Source organism: Castor canadensis, chromosome 1 (genome assembly GCF_047511655.1).
Source record: "Castor canadensis chromosome 1, mCasCan1.hap1v2, whole genome shotgun sequence".
NCBI classification, from domain to species: domain Eukaryota; kingdom Metazoa; phylum Chordata; class Mammalia; order Rodentia; family Castoridae; genus Castor; species Castor canadensis.
This window is the reverse complement of record NC_133386.1, coordinates 53,211,202-53,237,002: the sequence shown is the minus strand read 5'-3', so window position 1 is coordinate 53,237,002 and position 25,801 is coordinate 53,211,202. Positions and strand designations below refer to the sequence as shown.

Below are 25,801 nucleotides of genomic sequence, written 5' to 3'. Positions count from 1 at the left end.
AGCCTGGGCAAGCCATGAGATGGGCACAGCCATTCTCAAACTTAGCAGGCAGTCAGAATCACAGATCCCTGAGCCCATCTGATCATGGGATGGCTCCCGAGAGAGAACCTGCATTTCTGCTAACGCCCCAGGAGATGCTGGTGCTATTGCTCTAGAGACAGCATCTGGACAAATGCTAGTTTGGGCAACAGTTTGCCTTCAACTTGCTCTGTCCTCAGCTCCTCTGAGAGTGAATATCCTACAAAACCTGCTTCCTGACAGAATAAAATTCATAAATCACTGATAAAGCCTATGTGTGAATATTCAATGCAGTGTTAAAATTTATCAGTGGTATATTTTGCAGGACCCAAAAGCCAAAGTGGGAGAGAAAAAAAATCTAATTAGTCAGATGGTAGCAATGCAGTAGAAGAAGGTACATTTTATTTGGAGGCTGAAGATATAAATTCCTTATTTGCCTCAAGCTAGCAGCCTGGACCTGATGCCTTCTAGTTTTCCATCACTAAGACCTGATACTGCCTTTTCCTTAGACAAGAGAGACAGGCCTTTGCAGGGCCTGGAAGCTGGCTATTCCCCTGGGGTAGCATTACATTTTGCTGAAACACAAGGTCAACTGGACCTAATGAATTGGCTAGCTGTTACTCAGTCCAAATGTACTAAGCAACACAAGACACAAGGCTTACGTTGAAAGAAGACCCAAAAACCAGCCTGGAAAGAAAGAAAAGCTTAAGGTGACAAATATGCAGAGGATGAGGGTAGGAGAGAGAAGAAAGAAAAGATAAAGAATAAAGGAGAGATAGCAAGAAGCAGTATTAACTAGAAAAGTCTCATTTAGGGACCCAGTAGGAAGTGAATACAAAACATCTCCAGGTAGCCAGGCTGAAAAGGGAGGAGAGGTAGACTGTAGAACTTACACCAGTCTATAAGAGGACAGTGGGAATTTGCAAAATTTTCTAGGAGTAGATGCAAAACACTCCATAAGATCATGGTTTTCCTGTAAGCAGAACATGAAATTGGTAGGTAGTATCATAAGTTTGGTAATAAAAATTAAGAAAGAGATTTTTTTTTTTGGACACAGGTCTTGCCCAGGCTAGCCTTGAACTTAGAATCCTCCTGTCTCTACCAGGAGCAGTGCTGGGACCATAGGCATGATATTGTTTTATATTAGGGTAACCAAATGTCCCAGTTTGCCTAGGACTGTCTAATTTTAGCACTAAAATTGTCACATTCCAGGAAACCTGTCAGTCCCAGGCAAAACAGGACCCATTGGTTACCCTAGCAGTGTTAAGTATTAGAATGTGTGTGTGTGTGTGTGTGTGTGTGTGTGTGTGTGTGTGCTGTTAGAATAAGTGCCTGACATATAGTAAGTATCATATATAAGAGTTTGTTATGGTTCTTTTTGAAGCCCAGTGAAAATGTTTTATAGCTATGAAAGTATGAGACTTAAGGTACTCTTGACTCAGTCTCACCATTCATGTGACAGAGCAGAGTGTGAAGTGGCCTCATAACGTAACACTATTTATATGGTACTTAATGACAGGATCACAGAACATTCTTGTGCAACCAAGCTCTGAACAGCTGAAACAGCTCTGATCAGGATAATGGAGATTTCATCATCCACTAGGGAGCTGGGGTGGGGCAGGGAAACCAAGACTGGGATCCTCTCCAGGACTAGACCAGGGACAACAAGCAGGAGTTGTATCCTATCCCAGCCTCTTCAACATGAGATATGTTGGGTCCAGGATGCCACCTTAGTATTCCTCTGACATACTCCAGGCAGCACTAATACTGATCAAGGTGGCACCCCGATGAACGGTACCTAATCTCCATGGACAAACTATGTTAGTCCCAAGGTTATTGTAAGAGGGGGGAATGTGGAGAACAGAGCTTCAACTAGGACACACTGCCCTGTGGGAGCTTAGTGACTGTCAGTAGAGCTTCTCCATGCAACAGCCCCACACAAACCCACTGCTATCTGTGATATTCACCACCCACACTTTCCAGAATAAGGGCCAGGCCACAGTAACCTGAGTGCCATGGTGTCACAGGAAGTGTAAGTGACACATAGGGAGGGAGGGATAACCAACAGCAGAGCTAAATAACACCGCTGAGAGTTTAAAGTTTACCTTTATGACAGGACTTCCAAAGGAAAATCCTATAAATATGTTACTGTTTAAAAAACTCAACCTGGTAAAATATTGAAATAATTAAGGAAAAGGGCACAATTTAGATAAATAAAATCTAGCTGTATTCAAATTACCCTTCCATTTTTTTCAAAACAACAGATAAATAATCCAGGCAGAGCTTTTTCTGTTGACCATATCTGGCCTACCCAAAATATTCTTTACCCTTTTTTTCTCCTGTAGATATTGATCCCATGCAAATTCTTGAAGAGGAACCATTATTGGATCTTCAAATTTGGATGGAAAATTATTCTTCAGACTCTAGTTTCAAAAGAGAATAATGAGAATAAGTTCTCTTTTAAGTCAAAATCATTTCCCTTAATTTTAATGAGATCTCCAGGAAGTTTTATGCAGCACATATCAAAGCCACACAGTCTAAATGTCTAAGATGTCCCTGCCTACTTCAGAGACCCCTCCAAGCTGCTCCTCAGTCCACATCTGGGCTCCAGCTATTTGTCTCTCACTTTTAGATTATAACCACCTGAGGAAAAGGTACCAGAGACTTCCTATATTCCCACCTGCCGCCACATCTGGCACATAGTGGACAATCCACACATAGCAAGTGAATAAACAGTAAGTTTATACCAATTGTTTTGTGGTCTGCTATGTTTTTTGGTGGTACTAGAGTTTGAACTCAGAATCTTGTGCTTGCTATGCAAGTGACCTACCACTTGAGCCGTGCTTCCAGTTCTTTCTGCTTTTAGTCACTTTTCAGATAGAGTTAGGAGTTTTTGTCTAGGGTGGGCCTTGGATGGTGATCCTCCCCTCTATGCCTCCTGTATAGCTGGGATTAAAGATGTGTACCATTACGCCTGGCTTGATGGTAGGGCTGGGAGTGTGACTCAAGCTTGCCTGCCTAGCAAGCACGAAGCCCCGAGTTCAAACCCCACAAGTGCAAAATAAGTAAATTAAAATTTTTTTGTCCAAGCTCACCTTGAACTTTGATCCTCCCGATCTCTGCCTCCCCAGCTGGGATTACAGGTTTGAGTCACCACGCCCAGCCTGCTATGTTCTTTTTTTTTTTTTCTGGAGGTACTAAGGCTTGAACTCAGGGCCTCATGCTTGCTAGGGGCACTCTATCACTTGAGCCACTCTGCCAGTGCTGTGATCTTTTAGGACTAGTTTTTCTGCAACTTAAACTCCTGCTAATTAACTTATAATAAAAATAAGTAAATATGATTGCTTTAATTTGCTGATGTAAGGATGATGACCGAAAGGGTGTTGTGGTTATAACCCTTTAGAGAAGTAAATACGAAACAAGTTTAGGTTTGGAGTTTAGGTTCAGTATTGAGTAGGTTTTGGTTGAACATACATCCTTTTTTTGTCTGAATCAAGAAAAAATCATTTTTTTTTGCAGTACTGGAATTTGAACTCAGGACCTCATGCTTACTAGGCAGGCACTCTATCACTTCAGCCATTCCACCAGCCCTGAAACACAGAAAATTCTTACTGGTAGCAATCCCTGTCAAGAAAATTCTTTTGTGGTTCTTGATATTAGTTTTACCGCCTCCCTCTAAAGCAAGAGAAGGCAGCTGAAGCAGTGACAGGCTTCACTTTTCTGAGTGGGTCTGAGAAAAAGTGACAGCTGCTACAGTAGGCACCTTCATGCCACGGATGGATGGTATCTGGGGCTGTGTGGTGGTCTAAAAGGCCACTGGCCTGGCCTGCTTCTTCAGGGGTGGAATTCCAAGAAGCAGCAAGCAGGACATAGTGCATCCTACTTGGGGTCTAGGGTAGCAGAAAAGGGCAAAGGCAATCCGGCTATTACTTTCTTAAACTATGGCACCCAACCAGCAAATTACTCGTCCTGAGCTGGGCACTGCAGAGATCAAGAGGATCACAGTTCGAAGCCAACCTGGGCAAATAGTTTGCAAGACCCTATCTCGAAAAAAACCCATCACAAAAAAGGACTGGTGGAGGGGCTCAAGGTATAGGCCCTGAGTTCAAACCCCTAATATCACAAAAAAAAAAAAAAAAAAAAAAGAAACAAACAAAAAAGAAAAAAAGACACAGCCTGTTTCTCAGTTCCGGTGTCTGTGCTCAGTCTGAGCCAACCCTAAAGAATGACTGCGGGATTCTAACTGAGGCACTATCTGGAAACCAAGCACAATACTGCTCTCATAATTTGGTATTTGTTCTAGAATGGACCACAGCCAAATTAAAATATATGTAATATATTGTTATTGTTAGTAAATCAGGCATCTGGGATTGCTTACAAATGATCGTGTTGGGAATCTATTCAAATATCCTCTATTAAGACAGAACTAACTGAATTTACATTGAGAAGTTTTCATATTCGAACAGAGCTACAGTAGCCAAAAGCTTAAGGGAAAATTACATTGTTAATGTAGTAAAGATACTGCTCTATTGACTTAGTGTCCTCTGCAGCAGAAGCTGACAAACTGGCTAGTGAGTCAAATGTGGCTCACTGCCTGTTTTTGTTAAGGCCTGAAAACAAAGAATAACTTTTGTATTTTTAAATGCTTGAAAAAAATGAAGTGGTGGATCCTATTTCATGTCATGTGAAAATCATACGCAAGTCAATTTCAGTATCCTTAAGGTAGTTTTATTGGAGAACTACCTTTCATTGACAGGCCTGTGGATGCTTTTGTTTTTGAAAGACAGGGTCTCACTGTGTAGGCGCCCCCCACCTCCACACTTCTGTAGCTGCTTTTACAACACAAAGACAAAGCTGAATAATTGTGATTGAGAACCTATGGCCCAGAAGACCTAATAAATTTGCTACCTGGTCCTCACAGGAAAAAAAGAAAAATGCTAACCCTTTCCCTATAGCGTGGAGAAAACAAGTGCTTTTAGAAAAGGAGCCAAGAAAAAGGGAAAAGAAAAAATTCCCTTAAACTCATGAAATACAAATTTGCTGTAAAACATTTGTGTTGCTGGTCCCATCTGCCCAGTCAACACAATTCATAATTCCTACATCTTTGGATGATGCACGTGTCATTTTCACAGACTTCTTTTTTTCCTGATTTGATATAATTAAAATCTTTTATTCTACGGACGCTGGAGCAGGCAAGAAGACAGGGATTTTTTTTTCAGATGAATTCTATTTGGTAACATTTTATTGCGCAGTGTCCAGGGGGGTGATTTGGAAGATACAAACACTAATAAGGCATGGTCGTGGAGACACTTCTGCAGCTAACTCGAAAAGACAGGCTGAACGCTCCATTTCAGCATCGCTGCATTCATACATAGCCGCATTTCTGCCGCGTCGTAGTGCTAGATATGCCGCAGCACGACTGACCTGGCCAAATGCCTCATTTTCCTCCTGTTTTCCTTTTGTGCCATTCTGCATGTTTATCAAGAAATGTTAAGCCGGGAGCCGGTGCCTCATACCTGTAATCCTAGCTACTCAGGAGGCAGAGATCAGGAGGATCATAGCTCGAAGCCACTCCGGGGAAATAGTTCACGAGACTTTATCTCAAAAAACCCTTCACAAAAAACGGCTGATGGAGTGGCTCAAGGTGTAGGCCCTGAGTTCAAGCCCCAGTCCAGCAAAAATAAATAAATAAATATTAAGTTTATTGAAATCACTTGTGGGCCATTTATTAAGAAATTCGTGACGCATCAAATTCTGTTGGAATGCAGTGACTACTGTAAAAATTTTAAAGAACACTTGCGAATGAATAGTTTTCAAAAAAAATCATTGGGGGGGGTGTTGTTAAAAAAAATCAGCTAGTTATACAACCACACTGTTCTCTGATCTTTCTTTTGATGAATCTTAAAAATCTATAATTCAATTAAAAAATTGACGAGGGATGTAAATTACATTTCCCCGGGAAGCTTCTGAACGCTTCCTTCGCTCCGATCTCCCTTTACAGGTCGTGCCCGCCCCGGATCTGCACTTGTTCGCTATTCAAGCTCCTCGGGGTGATTCCGCGGAGCGCGCCCGCCCCGCGGGTCCCGTCCTCATCGCCCCAGCCAGCACCGGAGAGCAAGCGAGGCGCGCGCCGTCCTCGCGCCCGGGCCACACGTGGAGCTTCTCCCCGGTTACCTCAGCCATGATCTTCGCAACCTGAAAGCTGGAGCTTTTGAACAGTCCCACTACCTTCACCTGCAGTGACCGCTGCGGCGGTGACTCTAAGCTGCACGGGACTGGCTTGGGCCGGCAAGGCAGCGGGCTAGCCATGGCGGCGCTCAGAGACTGGCAGAGCGCAAACACTGCAGGTCGCCGCGGCAACCGCGAGGCCACGCCCCCGCGAGGCCACGCCCCACAGTGCGCGCAGGGGGCGGGGCCGAGTGCAGGGCGGGCGGCGTGGGCCGCTCCTCAACTTTGAGCCTGTTGCTGGCGAGCTTGGAAAGGACCTGGTGAGGGGCGCTAGGACCGCGGCGGCCAGGAACCAGCGTCACCGCAAAGGAACGCGAAGCCGTCCACCCCGGCGCCCTCTCGGGACCCCCAGGGATCTCGCGCTTGCCGGGATTTCGCTGCAGATCTTCTTTCCGGGTTGGCGGACAGCCCCATCAGGGCCTGAGGATCGACTGGCCGAGTAACGAGGAGTCTCCCAGGCTGGTGCCGCATGGGTTTGGGGAGCACAGGAATAGGAGTAGGGCTAGCCACCTGTGCGCACAGTCCTGGGAGGAAACGCAGCCCGCCGGCCCCTGCCCCCGCCCAGTCGCTGGGGAGATCGATCGGTCTGCGCCCTCTGAGCAGCCCCATCATGAAGCCTAACTTCTCTCTGCGACTGAAGGTCTTCAGTCTCAACTGCTGGTGAGTGCGCCCCCGGGTTGCTGCCTAGGGGCCACCTTCCCATTCGTACTCGCGCAGCCAGAGGAAGGAAGAAGGCCTTTCTCACAGCCCTGCTACGTTCTGGGGGTACACGGAGAACTCGAACCGCCAGAGTCCACTTCGGTTCCACCGGCAGTCACCTTCCCTTCCTTTCCTTAGGGGCATTCCCTACCTGAGCAAGGACTGGACCTATCGCTTGGGGCGCATAGGAGACTTTCTGAACATGGAGACCTTCGACTTGGCCTTGTTGCAGGAGGTGGGGTTGTGCGGCCCTGATGTGGATTCCAGGCCGGGAGGAGGGCATTGGGGTAGGGGTGGAGGGCTGGAAGAGACTCCCTCTGCGGAAAAGGACAGGCAAGCATCCCTACCCTTCCCTCAGGTGTGGAGGGAGAAGGACTTCGACTACCTGAAACAGAAGCTGTCACTCAGGTACCCAGCTGCACACTACTTCAAGAGGTGAGAGGCCTACAGGCCTGAGCCTGTTCTCATTCTAGGAGCTTTTGGCCCTTCCTGGTCCTGCCTACATCCTCTTTCCTCTTCCTGTGTGTGGGAGCTGGAGAGGGAGAACCAGGAAGATCCCATTTCTTCAGCCCACCGCTACCTGTTCACGGGCGAACCCCTCATCCTCCTGCAGGGGCCGTTGTCTTTGACGTTTATTCTGGGTCCTAGAAGTAGAGAGAAGTTACTGATCAGAGCTGGGAGACTAGAGAGAAGAGGAGTGGGTATTGCCCTCCCTGCTTTTCTGGTTATTAAGCAGGGCTTGGCTTTCAGCGGAATCATTGGCAGTGGCCTCTGTGTCTTCTCCAAACACCCAATCCAGGAAATCACCCAGCACACCTACACCCTCAATGGTTACCCCTACATGGTAAGCCTCCCTCCCCCACCTCCATAACACAAGGGGGAGGAGGCACCATTCTGGTGCCACAGGGACTGGGCAGAAGTGTGTCAGTGTCCTGAGTTCTGCCTCCTGCCTGCAGATCCATCATGGTGACTGGTTCTGTGGGAAGGCTGTGGGGCTGCTGGTGTTCCATATAAGTGGACTGGTGCTCAATGCCTACGTGACCCATGTGAGTGAAGGCAGGGGTGCTTAGGGGCTGGGATGGAGATGCTGCCTGGGGGTGAATGTGGGGCCAGGATTTCCTAAAGTAGCAGTAGGCAAGGTTCATTGTTCCGTACCAAACATTCCGCCAAATGACAGACACAAGCTAGATGCTTGATTTAGACAGGGCCCTGGGGCCCTTGTCTTACCTATTGTGATTTCATCTGTCTCACTTAGCTCCATGCCGAGTACAATCGACAGAAGGACATCTATCTAGCACATCGTCTGGCCCAAGCTTGGGAACTGGCCCAGTTCATCCAGTGTGTGAGCCTGGGCTTAACAGGGGAAGTGGGAGGGGTTCTAGGGGCTGAGGGTGGCCAAGGCTCCACTTAGAGGGCAGAATTCCTTCCTTTCGGACCTGGCTCCCCTAGCCACACATCCAAGAAGGCAGATGTGGTTCTGTTGTGTGGGGACCTCAACATGCACCCCAATGACCTGGGCTGCTGCCTGCTGAAGGAGTATACAGGGCTTCGTGATGCCTACCTTGAGACCCAGGACTTCAAGGTGAGAATGCTTCCTGCCCATATTGCTTTTCTCCCTCTAGGAGATGCTCTAGGTAGCCCTGAGCATCCTAGCTCCCTGTTTCCCAGGGCTCTGAAGAAGGCAACACCATGGTACCTGAGAACTTCTATGTCAGCCAGCAGGATCTGTGGCCGTTTCCCTGTGGTATCCGCATTGACTACGTGCTTTACAAGGTCCCACTCCTCCTCTTAACCTGCTGTCTCTATAGATCTGTCACCAACCTATGCCACTCCAGTGTTCAGCTTGTCTAGGGCTACTGATTGCTGGAGAATGGGATGCTGGGAGGTGATCCTCTGGGACTAGGGTTCCAATATAAGCTTCTCTCTGCCCTTACCTTTCCTAGGCGGCTCCTGAGTTCTCCATCTCCTGTAAGACTCTCAAAACCACTAAAGGCCAGGACCTCTACCATGGCACCCCTCTCTCTGATCACGAGGCCCTCATGGCTACTCTGTATGTGAGCCACAGCCCCCCACAGCAAAACCTCAGCCCTACCCATGGTGAGTCACCCTTACCCTCTCCCTTTGCCCTTCCCCATCTCAAGACAGCTCCTCCACTGACCCTTTTCTGCCTCACAATCCTGCTTGGTTCTAGGACCAGCCCAGAAGTCACCATTGATCAGCCTGCTAAAGAGGACCTGGATGTTGCTGGGGATAAGCACAGCTATAGCTGACTTGTGGGTCACCCTCACAGGCTATGTGATTGGTCTGGGGCTGTTTCTGATGCTTCTCCTGTCAGCAGAAGGGACTAGGGAAGCGGCCCTAGGGCTGTGGCTCAGTATAGGACTACTACTTGGGGCAGTGGCAGTTTACCTCTTCTGGCTGCAGGAGGCCAAAGGCTTATCTCGGGCCCAATCTGAGATCCTGCACATGCTGGAAAGGATACAGAAGACCCAGGACTTGAGCTCAGAGCTTCAACTAGCCGAGCTTCAGCAGGAGGGGGACAGAGCAGAAGAACAATAAAGCTTGACACTTTAGTGCCTCTGCCTTGTTCTTGTAGAGGGATGGGAGCCAAGGTCAATGTGACTGTATCATAGACCTTAGAGCTCTGGCACATTTTCTGCTGTTCCTGCATATTCCCACCTATATGTAGCTTAAACCCCCATTTGTGGCAGAATCATTTGTTTACTCATTCATTGGCAGTTCCGGGGTTTGAACTCAGGGTCTGCTGCTTGCCCTCTTGATCAATGCCTCCAGCCCTTTTGGCTTTAGTTATTATTCAGATAGGGTCTTGAGTTTCTGCCCTGGCTAGCCTGAGACTATGATCCTCCTACCTACCTACCTATTCCTCCTGCAAAGCTGGGATTACAGATATGTATCACTACGCCTGACTTGTTTGTTAAAATGGAGATATCACTAACTTTTTGCCCAGATTGACCTCAAACCATAACAGAGATCCTCCCAATATCTGTCTCCTGAGTAGCTGGTATTACAGACATGAGCCACTGTGCCCCGCTTGTGGCAGAAACATTTTTACTATAAACAGTGAGGGCCTCTCCAAGGCAGTCCAGATGAGCAGGGGGTAGCGCTGTCCTGGGAAAAGGTTGTCTTGCTTGGAGGGAAGAAGGCAGGGAACTACCAGTCTTCTAGCCCTGGGCCCCTGTCCCAGAGGCCAGCTCGCTGAGCCTGCGTTCCTCCTGGAAACGGATGAGGGCATCCCGCTGGTTCACCACATCCAGCAACTTCCTTAGGACCTGGTCCTCAGCCTGCTGGTCTTCAGCTGTCTTAAGGGTTTCTGAAGGGAGAAGGTGAAGCTTAAAGAACAGGAATCTGGACAGGGAGGCAGGGAGGCTCACCCATTTCCAGTCTGTGTGGTTTCTACAATCTAGACTGCACAATTAAGGTCTGTCCACCCCAGTGGCTTTTAGCATTACTTAGCAGCACCAGTTTTTGAAGGAAATATTGTACAGAATCCCAGTTGCACAGCTCTGATTGAACTAAAGGGAGGGTCAAAGCTTCACAGCCCGATACTCTGGCTTCCTTCCTCGTTGTCTCAGAGATCCAGTGGACTAGAGGACCATGGTGTGGAGTCAGTATTTGAGGTCCCGAGACGGACTACCTACCTTCCCGGTTCATGTAGCCTCGTAGCTCCTGGTCCAGGTGCCATTGCTTCTCCTCCAACTCCAGCTCCTGTACCCTGTGGAGATCAGGGATAGAAAAGGCACAACTCTTCAGGGTGCCCAGAGGGCTGAGGCCCCAGTGGAGGACCACCGTCACCATTCCTGCGCCTTACGTGATCATGAGCTCAGCCTCCTCAGCCACTAGGCTGTTTTTCTTCTGGACGAGTTGTAGCAGCTGTTCTAACCAGAGTTTCTTTTGCTGCTCTGGGGAGCCTAGTGGAAGGAAGAGGGGTGAGAACAGCCATGAGGCCTGCAGCCAGAATCATCGCTTGGGTGGGCGGACAGGCATAACAACAGCCAGGGGAAGGAGGGTGAGTGTCAGAGCTGTGTGTCACAGACATCAAGCCTGTCTGGGCCAGAGCCTGTTGAGTTGAGGGGTTGCTGGAGGCTGAACACAGTGCCAGGGGCCAGAGGTATCCTCGTTTGTTCCCTCCCAGCTCTACTCACTGCTCTGGCTCCTCAAGGCCAACTCTAGTGTCATGCCCTCGATCTCGAGCTCCCTGAGAGCAGCCTCGATCTCATTTAGTCGTCGCTGGATGGCCTGAGGGGTACAAGACAGAAGGCCCAGGAGTCTGGAGGAACTCTGTTGGCAGACTCAGACCTTTGACCCCATCAGAACAGAGCCTTACCTGTGCCTTGCAGAATCTCTTCATCTCTTCCTCCTTAGCACGGCGAAGCAGAGTCCGGCGCCATGTTGGGTACTTGTTCATGGTGCCTGAGTTCTTGGCCAAGTTCAGTAGAACCTATGGGAGGGTGAGTCCAATCATGGGTAGGGCCTGGCTCCCTGGTGGGTAGGCATGGGGAGAGCTGTTTGGAAAGGCAGAAAAAGAACCTGAGCTGGAAGTGGAATAAGTTCTGCTGGACAAGATGGAGGCTTAGAAACATAGACAAGATGAAAGTCAGACAGGGTGAGGAGACATTCCAAGAGAGTTCAGGGGAGGGCACGGGCTCCAGGTTCTTCTGTGGTGGAGATGAGAGTATCTGCTGTTTGCCTGTTGGTTTGGACAGAGTAGCTGGCTGTTTTCTTGCCACGTACTTCCTCCAAGTCTGTGTCCAAAGGTACAGCTTCCTCATCCCCTTCATCCTCTTCACTGGAAGAGGGATTCTCTTCTTCTTCTCTCCTCATGACATCATGACCTGGGCAGATGAGAGGGAGACACGGCTTGATTTTTTTTTTTTTTCCTTTGGCGGCACTGGGGTTTGAACATGAGGCCTCACACTTGCTAGGCAGGCACTTTTACCACTCCACCAACCCAAGATATGTCTTGGGTTCCCCACAACCTCTGTTTCTATTCCTCAGAATCCTCTTGCAGGATTTCCAATATGCCAGCCCCACCCCCACTCCCAGTCAGCACATTTGTGGGAGGAGAAATTACCTTGTGATTCAGGGACTGACAGACCCCAGCCTACAAAGCTGCTCTCTAGGGCCTGTCGGGCCAAGGCTAAACAGGTTCGAGGGGGCTTGGGTGGAGGCTCCGTTTCTGAGTCAGTGGTGATGTTAAGGGTGGACAGCCGCAGACGTTCTAGACTGGAGAGACGGATCAGCCGGCGGGTGGACTGCCTGGGGCTTGGGATAGGCAGGGCTGTGGGAGTCGAGGAGTCTGTTGGCATGCTATTCCCCTCTGGTGTGGGGAGCTCCTGGAAAAGCCACCATATGGCCTGGTCACCTGCCCAGTGTGGGATCAAAGCCACCCTTTTGGAGCCAATGTGAGTTCTGGCATTCATTCACTTCACACCATCTAGTGGACATTGTTAGGCAGTATTCTGGGTACTAGGACCAGGCAGTAAGTAGAAGACAAACGTCCTTCCTTTGAAGAGCTTATCGTCCAATGGAGGACAGAATTTACTTACCACTAGCAAAGTCTACTCAGTTGGAGACACCTTTGCTCCTTCCCATGCCTGAATACATGAGCAAATGCATGCATACGGACACAAACACACACACACACACACACACACACAGTTTTTACAGGGCTCTCAGGGCCTTCATCGCTGCCATCCTCTTTGTGGCCTGGCTGGGGCAGGTGCTGGAGGCAGTAGAAATGTCCTGGGAAGGGGTAGAAAGGCATCAAGTGTACACAGGCAATCAGAGTTTATCAGGGAAGGAGGCCACAGGACAATGGACTTGAGAGTGAAGATTTCAAGATCAAGAAAAGAAAGTGCTATTTTTCTACCTTGGGTTTAGCACCCCTCTTCCTCCTCACCCCTAAGTTCCTTGCATCCCAAGGTAGGGCCAGGCCCAAAGTCCCTCTAGCAAGCAGCCTTCCAGGCCCACTCACCATCTCCTGGGTGCTGCCCATAGCCACCTGGCCACAGCGTGGCCTCACAGGTATGGCAGCGGAAGCAGTTCCGGTGAAAGAAACGGCCATCTGCACAGAAGCGTTCCAGGATGTAGAGGTGTTCCCCACAAAGTACACACAGGTCTCCAACACCAGCCTGCACAAACCACCAAGACACAGGGTTAGCAGTAATCGAGGCCAGCTGCAAAGTTCTTCCCTTCCCCTAAATTCCTCCTTCCCTGTCCTTCCCAGTTCTCTGTCTGCAGACCAGGCCCTGGCTCTCACCTCCTGGTGTTGGGATGGGGGGGTCAGTGGTACACTGGGCTCGGGGACAGGTGGCTCTTCGGTACTTGGAGTCTCAGCCTCCACCTAAGAAGGTAAGTGCTCAGGCAGGATCAGCTGCGGAGTGGATATGTGCAGACAAATAGGAAGGGCTGGAGGGGAAAGGGGGGAGACTAGACAGAGACAGGATGGGGGCTCAGGACCTGGTGTTGAAAGAAGACAACAGAACAGGAAAGGGTAACAGCATGGGGGAGGAGACCATCTGCCCTTGCCTTCACTTACCTGCAAGCGAGGCTTCTTGCCACCAGCATCCTCCCCATTTTCCTACAAGAAGTATGAGTGTAAGGCTCTGAGCGCCAACCCTCTTCTCCCCACGTTTGAAATATCCTCTGCCTCACCCCAGGGACTTTGCTGGGCAACCTGCCCAGGCCCAATTCTATTCAGACTCCCCACCTTGGCCCGGGTCCGCTGTAGGGTCCTCTGGAGTTTGCCAAGGTATAGTACAGCACTGGTGGTCCCTGGAGAGGCTTGGCTGACAGGGCCTGCAGGCAGAGTCCAGATGACAGGGTGACTGAGGGGACAGTACTCAACAGCCACTCTCTAGCCATCATAGAGTGTCTCCCTGGCCATCTCCCTCTCACTTTCCTGGTCTCTCTCTCTCTCTCTCTCTCCCTCTCTCTCTCTCTCTCTCACACACACACACACACACACACACAGAGAGACAAACATACACACAAACACAAACACACCCCCCTTCATACCCTACCCCTCCACCCTCCAGGTCACCTGGGCTGTGGGGTGTGCTCTTGAAGGCACTGTGGAAGTGGCTGAGGTAGGCGATGAGGCCCAGTGGGTCGGTGCCCGCCACCACTGCCTGTGCAGACAACACAGGCGTGATGCCCAGCTCATTCTCTGCCACTCTCAATGCCCAGGCAGTCACTTCTAGTGCCTCCATCCCCTGCAGTTCCGAGGGTTCCCTGTGGAGTGTCAGGGAAATAAGCCAATAGAACCTGGCCCCAGTGAAGGGGACAGAGGAGGCAAGGGACAACAGGCAGGGACTGGGGGACTGCAAAGGTGAGAGCATGAAGGTTTGTTCTCTGCTCCTTTCCCTTCCCATGACAACTACCACTTCTGACTTTGGGGCCCTGTACCACTCTTGAAACCCTCCTCTGTCTGAATGCACTGGATTCTGTTAACTGTCAGGCAGATGGGCAGTCAGGCAGCAATACCATCTCTAGGGAGAGATGATGACGTGGGTAGGAGGTGGTCAGATTTACTACCTCCTGCATAGCACCATCCCTAATATTCAGGAAGAGAGAAAGGGACAATACAATGGATGCGTGATTTGCTGGGGACCCTGTGCCTCTCCCCAACTCACAGCAGGCCAGGCTGCAGGCGGTGCACCAGGGCACACAGAGCTAGCCCATCAGCCCAGGAGGATGACAAGTCAGTGACATGGACTCCTGGGTACCCAGCCGTCTGCTCCTGGCACCAGCGTAGAAGCTCCTCCTGGGTGTCTGCTGACCCTGGAAGAGAAGGCCGTGCTGTGCCAAAGGCTCTCTCTGCCCCACAACTGATGCACAGCTCAGTTGTGGAGTACAAGGGTCTGTATGGGAGCTGGACTTAGGGTCCCACCAGTCCCAGGACGCTAGCCTAACACTCATTGCCAGCAGCTCCTACATCCCCATTAGCATTTCAGAACCCCTTTTCAGCAAAAAGTTGAGGAATGAATAAAAAGAAATCACTACTAGCCACATAGAGGGCAGAGAGCTGTGGACTGGGAGCCAGGGGGCTCAGAGACTCAAAGGAAAGGCGTATTGGGGTTTGCACAGCTGGCTGGCAGGGGTTGGCAGAACAGCTGGAACCATGCAGCTGCCACCATTTGACAGTGCTTCTGCACAGGGGTGGATCACTACTGACTTACTTCTGCACAGTTGGAAAACAGCTGCTACTTACTTAGGCTCTGATACCCCTTCCTTCCCCAGATGCCCCCAAACTGCCCATCAGATAACAGCACTGTGGCTCTGTCCTGAGGTGCAGGGCTTAGGTTGCCGCCTGTGAACGGCTGGTAAATATTCTGGACATCCCTTGGGAGGCCTGCTTACCTGTGACAGACTTCCCTGCATCTGTCTTGTCACTTTTCCTCCGCACCAGCTCTTTGGCCACCATGTCATATAGGTCTCGTACCTAAGGCAGTCCCTGTCAATCTCAAGGTAGCTGACCACATAGCCCCCGGGCCCATGATGGAGGGGCCCGCTTGTGGTAGGACTGACCCCCCCTAGGGGCAGTCTGAGGAAAGGGGGCTGACTTGGGAAGCCCGGTTGGGGGTGGGGGGTCTCAGGAGGTCTGACCTGATTTGGGGTCACGGCTCGGAGGTTCAGGTTGGGGTAGCGGGTGGCGGGGTCCAGCCCATATTGAGCCACATTGCGGTGCATGTTTTCCGGGGATGTCTGTGACAGAAGCTGGTACAGGCTTTCACTGAGGTGATGATGCGGGGGGCAGGGACACAAATGGGAAGGCACCTCTCAGCATTCACCCCTCAAGAAGTGCCAGCCCTTTCTTGTATGCCCTTTTACCTGTGCCTCCATCTATTCTCCCAGCTCCCCCTGCTCCATCTTCCTCACTCTAAGTCCCAAATCCTGCTCTGCCTGCACCATGCCCCAACTCAGGTCTCACCGTTCAGCCAACACCTCTAGGGGCCCAGTGCCCTCCGCCCACCGCTTCACCATCCAGGCCGCATCAAAGGCTGCCAAGAAGCCCCGGGCTACTCCAGTGCCCAGGGGCCAGAAGGGCTGTAGGGACAGAGAACAGGAAAGAGCTCAGTGTGAATCCAATGAAGTGTCCCAAGCCCAGATATCCCCCAGGTTGAAGGGGACAGGTCCCCTCACCACACCAGGTAGCTTTCTTCTCCACCAAGCAGCCCTTAGCTCCTCCCCGCACTGAGCAAACCTTTTTTACCACTACTCCCTATTTGGAAGCTTCCTCTCCCAACCATGGGACCCCCATGGCTCCTGAAGTCCTCACCTCCACTAGGCAGTCCCCCACCAGTCCCAGCAGCAGGCGGGCACCATGCTTCTCTTGCACACGAGCAGAACTTTCCGCTCGCATCATGCTTGTGAAGTCAAAGGCAGAGACGTCAGGCCGCCCATGGGCGTCTTGGGCAAACTCAAGCTTCCCGAGCTTGCCATGTGTGGCAAAATCAGCAGCTGCTCTGGCAAAGCGCTGCAGAGCCTCAGGTACCACATTGGCACTGCCCAGCAGTTGATCAGTCTCTGGACAGTCCTACAGGGCCAAATATCAGAATCTCTGAGGCCTCTGAGAGTAAGGCCACATGGCCAGCCCTGTCCCCTTGGGTGTAGAAATTGTACGGACTGAGGCCCAGAGATGGCAAGTGGCTGCCCCAGACTACACAACAGTTGAAAGCAGACTTGGGACAATTCCAAAAGCCTGCCTCCGATGCTCGGGCCCCTTCCTCAGCATCTACTGTGCTGCTGGGGACCCAGGCCCTGCTCTGCCCAGGAAGCCCAGTATCACTGCTGTCATACACCTGCCCTGAACTTTTCAAAGCCAGTTTGTCCATGTTTAGAGACAACAAGGTATTCAGGAGAATTAGATGAGAAAATGCAAATTAAGCTCTCAACACATAATAGGCATCCAAATAGTTCATTCATCCTGCAAATACATACTGGGTGCTTACTACCCATGAAGCACCATTCCAGGCCCAGGGAACTCGCAGCAAGCAAGAGGCAAAGAGACAAAAGTCCCTGCCTTCATGGAGCTAACATTTGTAGCACTATAGATTTAGCCCAGACTATGAATCCTACTGCCATTTAAACTGTAGAGATCAAGAGCTTTTGGACGTGGAGTTAATGCCAGAGCAGAGCAGGAGAGGGTGTGGTCTCTGTACCCCTAAGGGTAGACCATGTCTAGTGCAGCCCCTCCCTGCCTGGGTCCAGACCCCACCTGGCGCAGCACCCCAAGCCGCAGCAGGCACTGCTTCTTGGCTGTCATCACGAAGTAGTGTGTGTCGTCCTTATAGTACACAATGTTTTCCAGATCAATGCCTGAGGGGGACAAGGAAAGGGACAAGAGATGAGTTCGCTCCTAATGATATGTCCCCTTTCCAAATACCCCAGTCGTGGCTGACCTCTGAGAAATGGAATCACAGCTTAGGATACAGTGACATTCACATATAGAGCCCTAGAGTCCTAGTGGAACAAAGGACCAACTCCCCTAGCCCAGGAGACCTGACAGCTTGGAACAAAGAGGAAAACTTGGAAGAGGTGACAGCTGGGACACTTGTACCACACGGTCACATGGCAGTGTGAAGCTAAAGTAAACATAGGACGTACTCTTGAAATCCACTTGTTTTCAACTTCTGTCATTTTTATATTCTAACATAAAGAAGCACAAAACAAACTCCCAGGCATTTCGGGAGAGATTCCCAGAATTTTTCATGCCAGGTGGGGCTGTGTCTGCTTAGTTCCTGGGGGACAGTTCTTTCCCTTTTGCTGTCAAGATCACAAAGTCGGACAAGTGAAGGGATTATTGAACTAAGTATAGGTCTGGGAGGGATAGGTAGGAGCCAATCCACAGTCAGGCAAGGGGAGAGGAAAACCAGTGAAAGGGGACCCTGACCTGTGGCTTTGAGCAGGCTCTGGAAGAATTTCTGGTTGTAGATACGGGCCACACCACTGATCTCAGGTACCTGTGTCTCCTCCACTGTACGCCCATTCACAAAGTTGACTGTGATGCCAATGGCCAGTTTTCCACGCATTTCTCGAACAGTGAAACCTAGTGATGAGGGTTATAGGGTTACAGAGACGAGGGGCCTAACTTCCTAGAAAGACCCAGGAGGAGCCTAAGATGCTGGGGTTTTTTTTGAGGAAAAGTATCACTCACCTTCAGGAACAAACTTCCCTCCTGCAGCAGAGATGAGGACATCAAATTCATAGTTAGCCAGTTGGGCTGGTGGATTGGGCTGGAGCTGGGCACGCCACCCACTCCCTGGGGTGGAGAGTATGAGAGACACAAAGGTGTAGAAGTCAGAGGGCTATACATTCCCAGGTAAAGCTATCGAAAAAAATTAAAATAATGGATAAAGGATTCTCTGGTTTGGAAAGCAGTGACACGTCTATTTGGTTACACCTTCACAACAGTCAAGGAAGGCAGGTAAGGAAGTCAAAATTATTCCCATTTTGCTGTGCCATTCCCATGGGGTCAGGGAGTTGCCCCATGCTAAGAGAGTTGCCCAGGCCTCACTGTTAGAAAAGGAACAGACTCAGCTAACTCCCGGCCCCACCCCTCTCATCCCCTGGCTAAGATCTCCTTGGTGGGTGGGGGTTCCCAGAAGCACAGAAATACTTACCCTTTCTGGAAGGGGGCTGGACATTAGTGAAAGTGACACCCCAGTGAATTTCAACTCCCAGCAGTAATGCCACCTTCAGTAGAAGCAGCTGAAGCTGTCGGATGCCTGGAAGGGAGAGGACATTAGGAACAGGGACCCAGGGCTACCCAGCCTCCTTGGTGTGTGCCTGGTCAGAGCTGCAGAAGGTCTTACAGCCCAATCCAACAAACTGTCCATTTTACACATGATGAACCTGGGTCTTCAGACTCTCCTGGCTAAGGAGCCATCCTGCCTCTTGGCTGGCCCAGCAACCCCCCACTGGCCTGCCTCTAGGCCCAGGTACACCCACCCTTTCAGGCCACCCAGTGGTACTCACTGATGTGGTCCAATGTGCCGGTGCAGAAGCGCCCGTAGAACTTTTTGGCACCAAGTGCCCGTAGGTCATGGATGGTGAAGGGCCAGAGGTGGAGTACATTGTGGCGAGAGAACTTGGTGCGTTTTTCCACCAGCACCACACGGGCCCCCAGGAGTGCCAGCTCCACAGCGGTCCTCAGTCCGCAAGGTCCAGCGCCCACCACTAGGCACTGTAAACACACAGGGCAGCGCAGGCATGGCATCCCATCTCCCTTCTTTGACAACCCCCCTCTGCCCCTGTCCCTCCAAGACCCCATTTATTCACCTTGGTGCTTGTGCATGCCTGGCCCTGCTGGTAGACAGGCTGGCTTGCTCTCTTGTCTAACTTAGCCCACAGTGATTTGGCACTCCAATAATTGAGTTGGTCCTTGATCTTGTGGTACTGGGGCAGGCCCCCACCAGGCTCCAACCCCAGGGCCTCACAGAGCCCCTGAAAGCTGCTTAGCACATCTTGGCACAGCTGGGCCTGCAGGAAGCTCTCAAAGTGGGCATGTGCGGGGTTGGTGGAGGTGGGTGAAGCCATGAAGAGCTCCTGGGTAGGGAAACAGCTGGGCAGAGCCTGGTAGCTGTGGAGAGAAAGGGGAAACGAAAGGGGAGGAGGCTGAAGAAGGGGAGGGAGAGATCAGGTTGGTGTTCCAGGGAGCTCTTGTTCCACCTCTGACTGGCTCTGCTCCTGCTCCCCAGCCCACTCCCCTACAAAGATCAGCTCCAAAGACAGTGGCTCTTTAATCAAATGAAAATTGCCAAATTCGGAAGTGAAAACTCAGCAGTCCTGGGCACAGAGGGCACGGGAAGCCTGTCTAGGAATCTCAAAACTATGTGGGACCCCAGGGTCCAAGGGGCAGAAAGTATTAGCCTGCTTCCCCCAGGCCCTGATACTAGTGCACCTGGGTGCTTTCAGCCAAGGAGTGGGCCGGCTGCCAGGAAGATTTCCCTTCCCTTCCCGTAGAAAGCGAGAGAGCTAAGGTCAGAAAGCACAACACATGTTTACCACCCCATGTCACCCAAGCGTCCGTGTGCCACGCCCCTTGGTAGTCAAAGTGACAAGTTGGTTTTGAGACGTGTCTCATGTCAAGGGCAAACCTTTTTACCTTAGCACTCGTGCTTGCCTCCTAATAGAGGACAGGTTCCACTTCCCACCACCAAAACAACCAGAGGATGTTGCGACTGACTGACTATGTGAAGGAGGCCTGAGTGTATTTCTGACTCACTGTGGTCAAAACACTTCCTCTGTGATGTTGTCGCTGCTTCAGCGGGCGGTGGGGAGGAGAGGGGACAGGGGACAAAAGCAGCTGGGGTCGCTCCTCCAGGACCCCTCTTGCCCCTCTGGACTCCTCCCACCCCAATCCACACCCTGCCCAATCCGCTGTGTGCTCGTGCGTGCTCTCCCTGGAATGAATGTCCCGAGACAAGGCTCCCTTTGTCCCCCTCTCCTTCACTCCAGCCCACACGCAGCTCGCTTGTTGGAGGGGCTTTCTCACGCTGGGGGCGGAAGGGATCCAAGGGTCTGGGGAATGGGGGTTGCATGAGGGGTTAGAGAGGGCGAGGACGGCAGTCGAGGCCGGTCCCCGGGGCTTAGCCCTCACCTCCAGCTGTCCCTTCCTTGCCCGCCGGCCAGCCGCGCCGAGAGAGGAGATTAAGTCTCCCACTGCGGGTCACCAGGGCGAAGGTGGACAGCGCCTCGGAAAGGGCAAAAGTCCCTTTTGGGGGTGGGAGTCACGGGAGCTCTCCACGAGGGGGAGCAAAGAACGAACCTAGCCTGGAAATGCCGGGACAAAGGATGTGCCAAGGATACAGCGGTCTGAAGGGATGGGGAGCTGGATCTGGGGCGAGGGGGCGGGGGTCCCCAGCACCCCGGACCGTGACGTCTGGAGAGGGGCTGGGGAGGGGGCCGTATTTCCCTGGAAGCGCTCCCACCCCGGCCCTGCCCCGCCGGCGCCGCTGCACCACTTACCGCTCCCGAGGCGGAAGCGCGTCCCGGGGCTGGGGCGGAGGAGGGGGTGGCGGAGCGACCGCGGGGCGCTGCCGGTGTTGTCCTGCGGGGTGTGGGCTTGGGCGGGCGCGGCGCCCCGAGAGCTTTATCCGCACTTCAATAGCATCTCCTTAGCACGCGGTCCCCCAGCTCGGGACAGCCACGGACCCGCCCACTCTTGCAGGGTGGCTCCCAAGGGCGTGGCTCCGCAAACACCCGGGTCCTCGGGGCCTCCGAGCCGGACGGCCGTGGGGCGCCGCGGAGCCCCGATCGCGCATCTGCATCCGCGGCCGGGGCGAGGCCCACCGGCCCCCGCGGTGCGACGCCGCCCGCTGCCTCCAAGCCGGAGCCGAGGGCGCTCGGGCTCGGCGAGAACTTGCGTGAGCTGGCGGCTCCGAGGGTGGCGCCGGACGCCCGCGCCCTCACCTCTCCCACCCGGAGGTCGGCAACCCCGGTGTCCCTCGGTGGATCCAATCGCGGGGCCGCCTCCCTGCGACAGGTCTGCGCCTAGACCGGGCCAAGGGTAAAAGCGCTCGACTTAAAGTCCTGGGAACTTGAACTGCAGTTTACAAGTGGGCGGGAAAAGTAAGGGAACCAGGGTGTTTTTTTTTTTTTTTCTGGGTGGGGGAAGTGAATGTTAGAACATTACTAAAAAAGGCGGCATGGCAGGGGGTCATACGGGGAGAGGCTCGATATCCAGTGTTCAAGCACTAATTAGAACAAGGATTCCCGAAACTACTAATGCCAAAGGCCTTTGGGATCAATCTCATTTCTTCCTATTTCCCATTTAAAAAAAAAAAAAAGGCAGTGAAGAGACTTATCCAACATCACTCAGCTACTTAGTATTAATAAAACTTTTGTTGGAAGTCATACTGTGAATATTACCTTGACCTCAGTGTTCATGACAGTCCCGTTTTACTGAAAAGGAAACTGAAGGCCACACACAGATCCCATGACCTGCACAGGTTACATAGCAGGTGGCAGAGGTCGTACCTGGGCTCCAACACACCAGTGTTGATTCAACGTGAGAAATGAAGGGCTGACATTAGAAGAAGATGTTTCTTATTTAGAGGATGTGACACTACCACACTAGAAACACTAACATAACCGAGGAATAAATGGCAGGGTCGCTCTCCTTGAGATTCAGAGCCCAGAAAGAGCTAGGGCTCTGTGGCTCTCCTTTTCTCTATTCTCACTCCGCATTTTGTCCAGAGGCCCTCTGAGACCGGTATGTTCAGAACACTCACTGCTTCCAGCTGCAGCTGAGAAGCAGGCAGAGGAGAGAAGCAAGAGGAAATGCCAGCTCTTTGCCAGGAGAGGCCAGGAAATTCAGGCAGTTCTTGCTCTGTAGGACAGCCTCCCAGCTGCTGCGCCCTTTCTAGCTCTTGAATGTGACACATCATTTGGCTTAAAATGAATTCACCAACTATCAAACACACCCATATGTAAACACACAGTGTAAAAACGCTATAAAGTCCACTACAGACCCATAAGCATGCTTTTAAAATCACCCCATTTCCCTTTCTTTAGCAGATGGCAGCAAGCTTCTCCAACTTACTGTTTGTTTGCAAAGGCCCAGTAAGGGCTGGTTGACTCTGACTTTCACTTTGCAGCCATACTGGGTTATGTGGCTCTCTGTACAGCAAACAGTAAAGTTTATTTTTTAAAAAGGATCATGGAACAATAATGAGTTCATCAATGCTTAAAAAAAAAAAAAACCTTCCTGACTTGCAGTTTTTCTTTTTATTGTAAAGACATACACATACACCAGAGCATAGAGCTGTGGGGAATCTGTTGGTCTGGAGTCCAGATGGTCTGGCCAGATTCCAGCTGTGCTTCACTGCAGGCCTAGTGGGAAGGTGAAGCCACCAACCACTACCTTTCTGTCTTCTCATCTCTAAGTGGAGGCAATCTAGTGACTCAACCTTCTTGACCCATTTCAGTTGAGTTCCTGTTCTTCAAGAAATGTAGACTAGAAAAGCCAAAAAAACCTACTTATACAACTCCCTCAAAGAAGAAAATTGACCTTTACTAAAGGTAAAATAATTTATCTACAAGCGGTATATTCCTGTACAACTATAGCCAGTCACATTGGCTAGTTCATATTAGATCAAATAAGAAGCCCACACGTGAAAGTCAGTTTTAAAAGCATCCCATATTTAGGTTATGACAGGATGCCTTAAGATTAAAGGGTCAGGGAGGGCCTTCCCTAATACTCACAGATGAATAGTAGTGAGTCAGACAGTGAAGGCAGACTCCTTTCCAAGCTGAGAAACCACTCCCCCAAGCCTTCGGGCAGGAAAGGGCTGTGTGTTGGGCAACAGATAGGGAAGCCAACATGGCTGGAAGTGAGAAAGGGAAAGAGGGGCCCAACAGGAAACTGCTTTGGGAATTTTATTCTAGTTGTGGTGGGAAGTTGCAGAATTTAAGCAGAGCAGGGACATGATCATATCTGCCTTAATAAACAATGCAAATCTATCCATGTACAGGCATTTTATATGATGCCAAGGGGACAAGGGTGAAGTTCCATGGATCACCAACTCCTGTGGATAAAGGGTGGGGGAAGGGCTAAGACAAGATTAGTCAAGATCTCTGGCAGAGTCCAGGCAAGAGACAAGGTGTACAGGGAGGATGGAAGGAGATGGAGTCACACCTGTGATCCTAGCTATGCAGGAGGCAGAGATCAGAAGGATTGAGGTTTGAAGCCAGCCCAGGCAAATAGCTCCTGAGACCTTATCTAAAAAAAAAGTCCATCACAAAAAAGGGCTGGTGGAGTGGCTCAAGGTGTAGGCCCTGGGTTCAAGCCACACACACACAAACCTATACATTTATATTAAACTGATGTAACTTGCTGATGGATTGCTGTGTGTGTGTGTGTGAAGCCACATCAAGAATCACTCCCGGTGTTTTCTCTTGGATTAAGAGTGGGTGAATCCCAAACAAATTTGCGGCCTTCATTCTTTCCTAAGCTTGCCTCCAGCGTTATCCCTCTGTAAGTTGCTTTTTTACTCAATACCTTTTCTAGGAGTCAGTGCATGTTTTCATAGATTCCACCCTACCCTGAGGCTGCCAAAGCTAAAAATACAACTAGGTTCAGGATGGTTTAAATACTTGCCTGTATCTTGAGGCTGCTTTTGCTCTCTAAACACTAAGAAGCAACTTAATGATAAAAATTACCTGAGGTAGATTTTTTAAAGGTAGTTTGGTTTTTAACACTAATTAAGTCAAAGGAAGCTTCAGTTTTTCACTTAATGTATAAAAATAATTTGAACTAAAATCAAGAGCCAGATTATTTAGGAAAATCTTCAAATTCATAAAGTGATACATATGGATATTAAGAATTCAAAATAAATAATAAATCCATGCTTTAAGATGCAAAAAATTACGTTCTGCCCATGTGCAAAGTTTTTTCTTCTTCTCACACTTCACACTGAATATAGCATCACTTTTTAAGACTCATTAAAAAGTTAGGATTCCTTGCTATGTTACCTAAATGTGATCAAGTTCCTACATTTTGTTAAAAATGTGACTGATCTTTAGTTTAAAGCTCTCTAACGTGGCACATTTCAAGTGTGAAAGACATTTATCAAAAGTTACCAAACTTTGTTGCTTAATTATGTGGAAAGAATCTGAAAGCAATATAAACTATAACAGTGGTATCCCAGCTTAGTTTAGAGATCACTCCTAAGCACAAAAGGCAGGCAAGGGGCATTTTTTAGGGGTCATTCCTACTTTCAAAAACAAGACAGGGTTTTCCTTCAGTTCCTAAGAGTTTAGGCCTAAATTTGGAAACAAAGGACAAAAACTTACTTTACTACTTATGAAACAAATCTGTTCTAAAATTAAAATAGCCTCAGAAAAAGCTTGGAAAAAGTACTTTGAGAGGTTCATGTTAGCTAAGTCATTTTTACCTAATAGTAAACTTCCAACCATATGGTAAATGCTGATTAAGTTTTAAATCAATAGTAGTGAAATATTACCATGAGTATTACTAAAATGGTAATCAATTTTTTTTGTAGAAGACACACTACAACTTCCACTTGTATGCAAAATATTTGACTATATGCTAAACTTTCAGACATAGACCCTCCTTTTATTCTAAATGCATCTGATGAAACAGTATAGTGAGTTTAGCTAAGTTTATGCTCCAGTTCTGGCTCTGTTGCTTACTTTATGACCTTGGGCAATAGACATCATCTCTTTGGGTGTCAGTGTTCTCATCTGTAAAATAGATATAATAACAGCAATGTTACTTACCTCACAGGAATGTCATGAAGATTAAGGCTTGATCAAGTAGATTATAGGTGTGTACCAAGGACTGAATTGTGTTCTCCTAACTCCAAATTCATGCTGCAACTCTAACCCTAGTACCTAAGTATGGGACTGTATTTGAAGACAGGGCCTTTAAGGAGGTATAAAGTTACAAATTAGGCTATTAGGGTGGGCTGACACCAATATGATGGGTGTCTTTATGACAAGAGGAAATTGGGACAGAGTCAGGCAGAGGGAAGACCATGCGAAGGCAAAGGGAAAAAGCCATCTCTAAGCCTCCAAGCTGAGGAGAGAGGTCTCAGAAGAAACCAGTCTTCTGACACCTTGACCTCGGATTTCTAATCCCCCAAGTGTGAGACAATAAACTTCTGTTGTTTAAGTATTGAGTCTGTGGTACCTGTTACGGCAGCCCTAGTAAACTAACACATCAGACACGGCCAGATGGAACTGGAGTCCTCACATCACAAGGTGCCTTATAAATTCTGTTTCTTTTGTGGCACAACATGGAAAAGGTTTGAGAAGCAGTAAGACACGATACAGACCTAACACCTGGCTTCACTGCTGGTCTGTAGTA

At 50.0% G+C, this 25,801-nt stretch overlaps 3 protein-coding genes across 6 annotated transcripts in view; 1 reads left to right on the top strand and 2 right to left on the bottom strand.

The window, feature by feature from the left end:
• The window catches only part of Ppil6 (peptidylprolyl isomerase like 6), a 34,318-nt gene extending 27,916 nt beyond the window's left edge, over window positions 1-6,402 (bottom strand). Inside the window, exons 1-2 of the mRNA XM_020176902.2 lie at window positions 6,193-6,402; window positions 2,346-2,441 (exon numbers count right to left, since the gene is read on the bottom strand). Coding sequence (XP_020032491.1) covers window positions 2,346-2,441; window positions 6,193-6,327 — 231 coding nt within the window. The 5' untranslated portion in view covers window positions 6,328-6,402. The remainder of the gene's footprint in view (window positions 1-2,345; window positions 2,442-6,192) is intronic.
• A 39-nt stretch (window positions 6,403-6,441) lies between these two features.
• Smpd2 (sphingomyelin phosphodiesterase 2) lies at window positions 6,442-9,518 on the top strand. Of its 2 annotated transcripts, none has more exons than XM_074077081.1 (10): window positions 6,442-6,906; window positions 7,084-7,180; window positions 7,304-7,380; window positions 7,696-7,789; window positions 7,902-7,991; window positions 8,201-8,283; window positions 8,395-8,527; window positions 8,599-8,718; window positions 8,889-9,042; window positions 9,137-9,518. In XM_074077081.1, the coding sequence occupies exons 1-10, from the start codon at window positions 6,716-6,718 to the stop codon at window positions 9,502-9,504; spliced, it is 1,407 nt and encodes a 468-aa protein (XP_073933182.1). In that variant the 5' UTR covers window positions 6,442-6,715; the 3' UTR covers window positions 9,505-9,518. The 2 variants fall into 2 exon arrangements, with proteins under 2 accessions (XP_073933182.1, XP_020032486.1); XM_020176897.2 differs by having other exon boundaries at window positions 6,444-6,906; window positions 8,614-8,718.
• Window positions 9,519-9,997: 479 nt separating this feature from the next.
• Window positions 9,998-21,526, bottom strand: Mical1 (microtubule associated monooxygenase, calponin and LIM domain containing 1). 3 transcript variants are annotated; one of them, XM_074077032.1, is made up of 25 exons: window positions 20,938-21,526; window positions 19,249-19,584; window positions 18,946-19,153; window positions 18,591-18,695; window positions 18,125-18,229; window positions 17,861-18,016; window positions 17,186-17,286; window positions 16,247-16,504; window positions 15,899-16,014; window positions 15,574-15,700; window positions 15,328-15,409; window positions 14,601-14,748; window positions 14,009-14,199; window positions 13,676-13,764; window positions 13,505-13,546; window positions 13,226-13,309; window positions 12,941-13,097; window positions 12,632-12,708; window positions 12,038-12,299; window positions 11,698-11,798; window positions 11,291-11,404; window positions 11,109-11,202; window positions 10,775-10,874; window positions 10,605-10,678; window positions 9,998-10,276 (listed from the first exon to the last, which is right to left on the bottom strand). In XM_074077032.1, exons 2-25 carry the CDS (start codon window positions 19,504-19,506, stop codon window positions 10,128-10,130), a joined length of 3,198 nt encoding a protein of 1,065 aa, XP_073933133.1. In that variant the 5' UTR covers window positions 19,507-19,584; window positions 20,938-21,526; the 3' UTR covers window positions 9,998-10,127. The 3 variants fall into 3 exon arrangements, with proteins under 3 accessions (XP_073933133.1, XP_020032478.1, XP_073933130.1); XM_020176889.2 differs by having other exon boundaries at window positions 19,249-19,549; window positions 20,938-21,525; XM_074077029.1 differs by lacking the exon at window positions 20,938-21,526 and adding an exon at window positions 20,570-20,874 and having other exon boundaries at window positions 19,249-19,549.
• Window positions 21,527-25,801: the final 4,275 nt, after the last annotated feature.

Excerpts from the sequence above, each read along its gene's own strand:
- Mical1 (XM_074077032.1), bottom strand. The coding sequence starts at position 19,506 with ATGGCTTCACCCACCTCCACCAACCCCGCACATGCCCACTTTGAGAGC. Across the intron at positions 18,696-18,945 it reads CGGCACATTGGACCACATCA|GCATCCGACAGCTTCAGCTG; the intron begins GTGAGTACCACT and ends TCTCCCTTCCAG. Across the intron at positions 12,300-12,631 it reads ATGAAGGCCCTGAGAGCCCT|GAGCTCCCCACACCAGAGGG; the intron begins GTAAAAACTGTG and ends TGGCTTTTCCAG.
- Smpd2 (XM_074077081.1), top strand. The coding sequence starts at position 6,716 with ATGGGTTTGGGGAGCACAGGAATAGGAGTAGGGCTAGCCACCTGTGCG. Across the intron at positions 7,381-7,695 it reads GCTGCACACTACTTCAAGAG|CGGAATCATTGGCAGTGGCC; the intron begins GTGAGAGGCCTA and ends CTTGGCTTTCAG. Across the intron at positions 8,284-8,394 it reads GAACTGGCCCAGTTCATCCA|CCACACATCCAAGAAGGCAG; the intron begins GTGTGTGAGCCT and ends TGGCTCCCCTAG.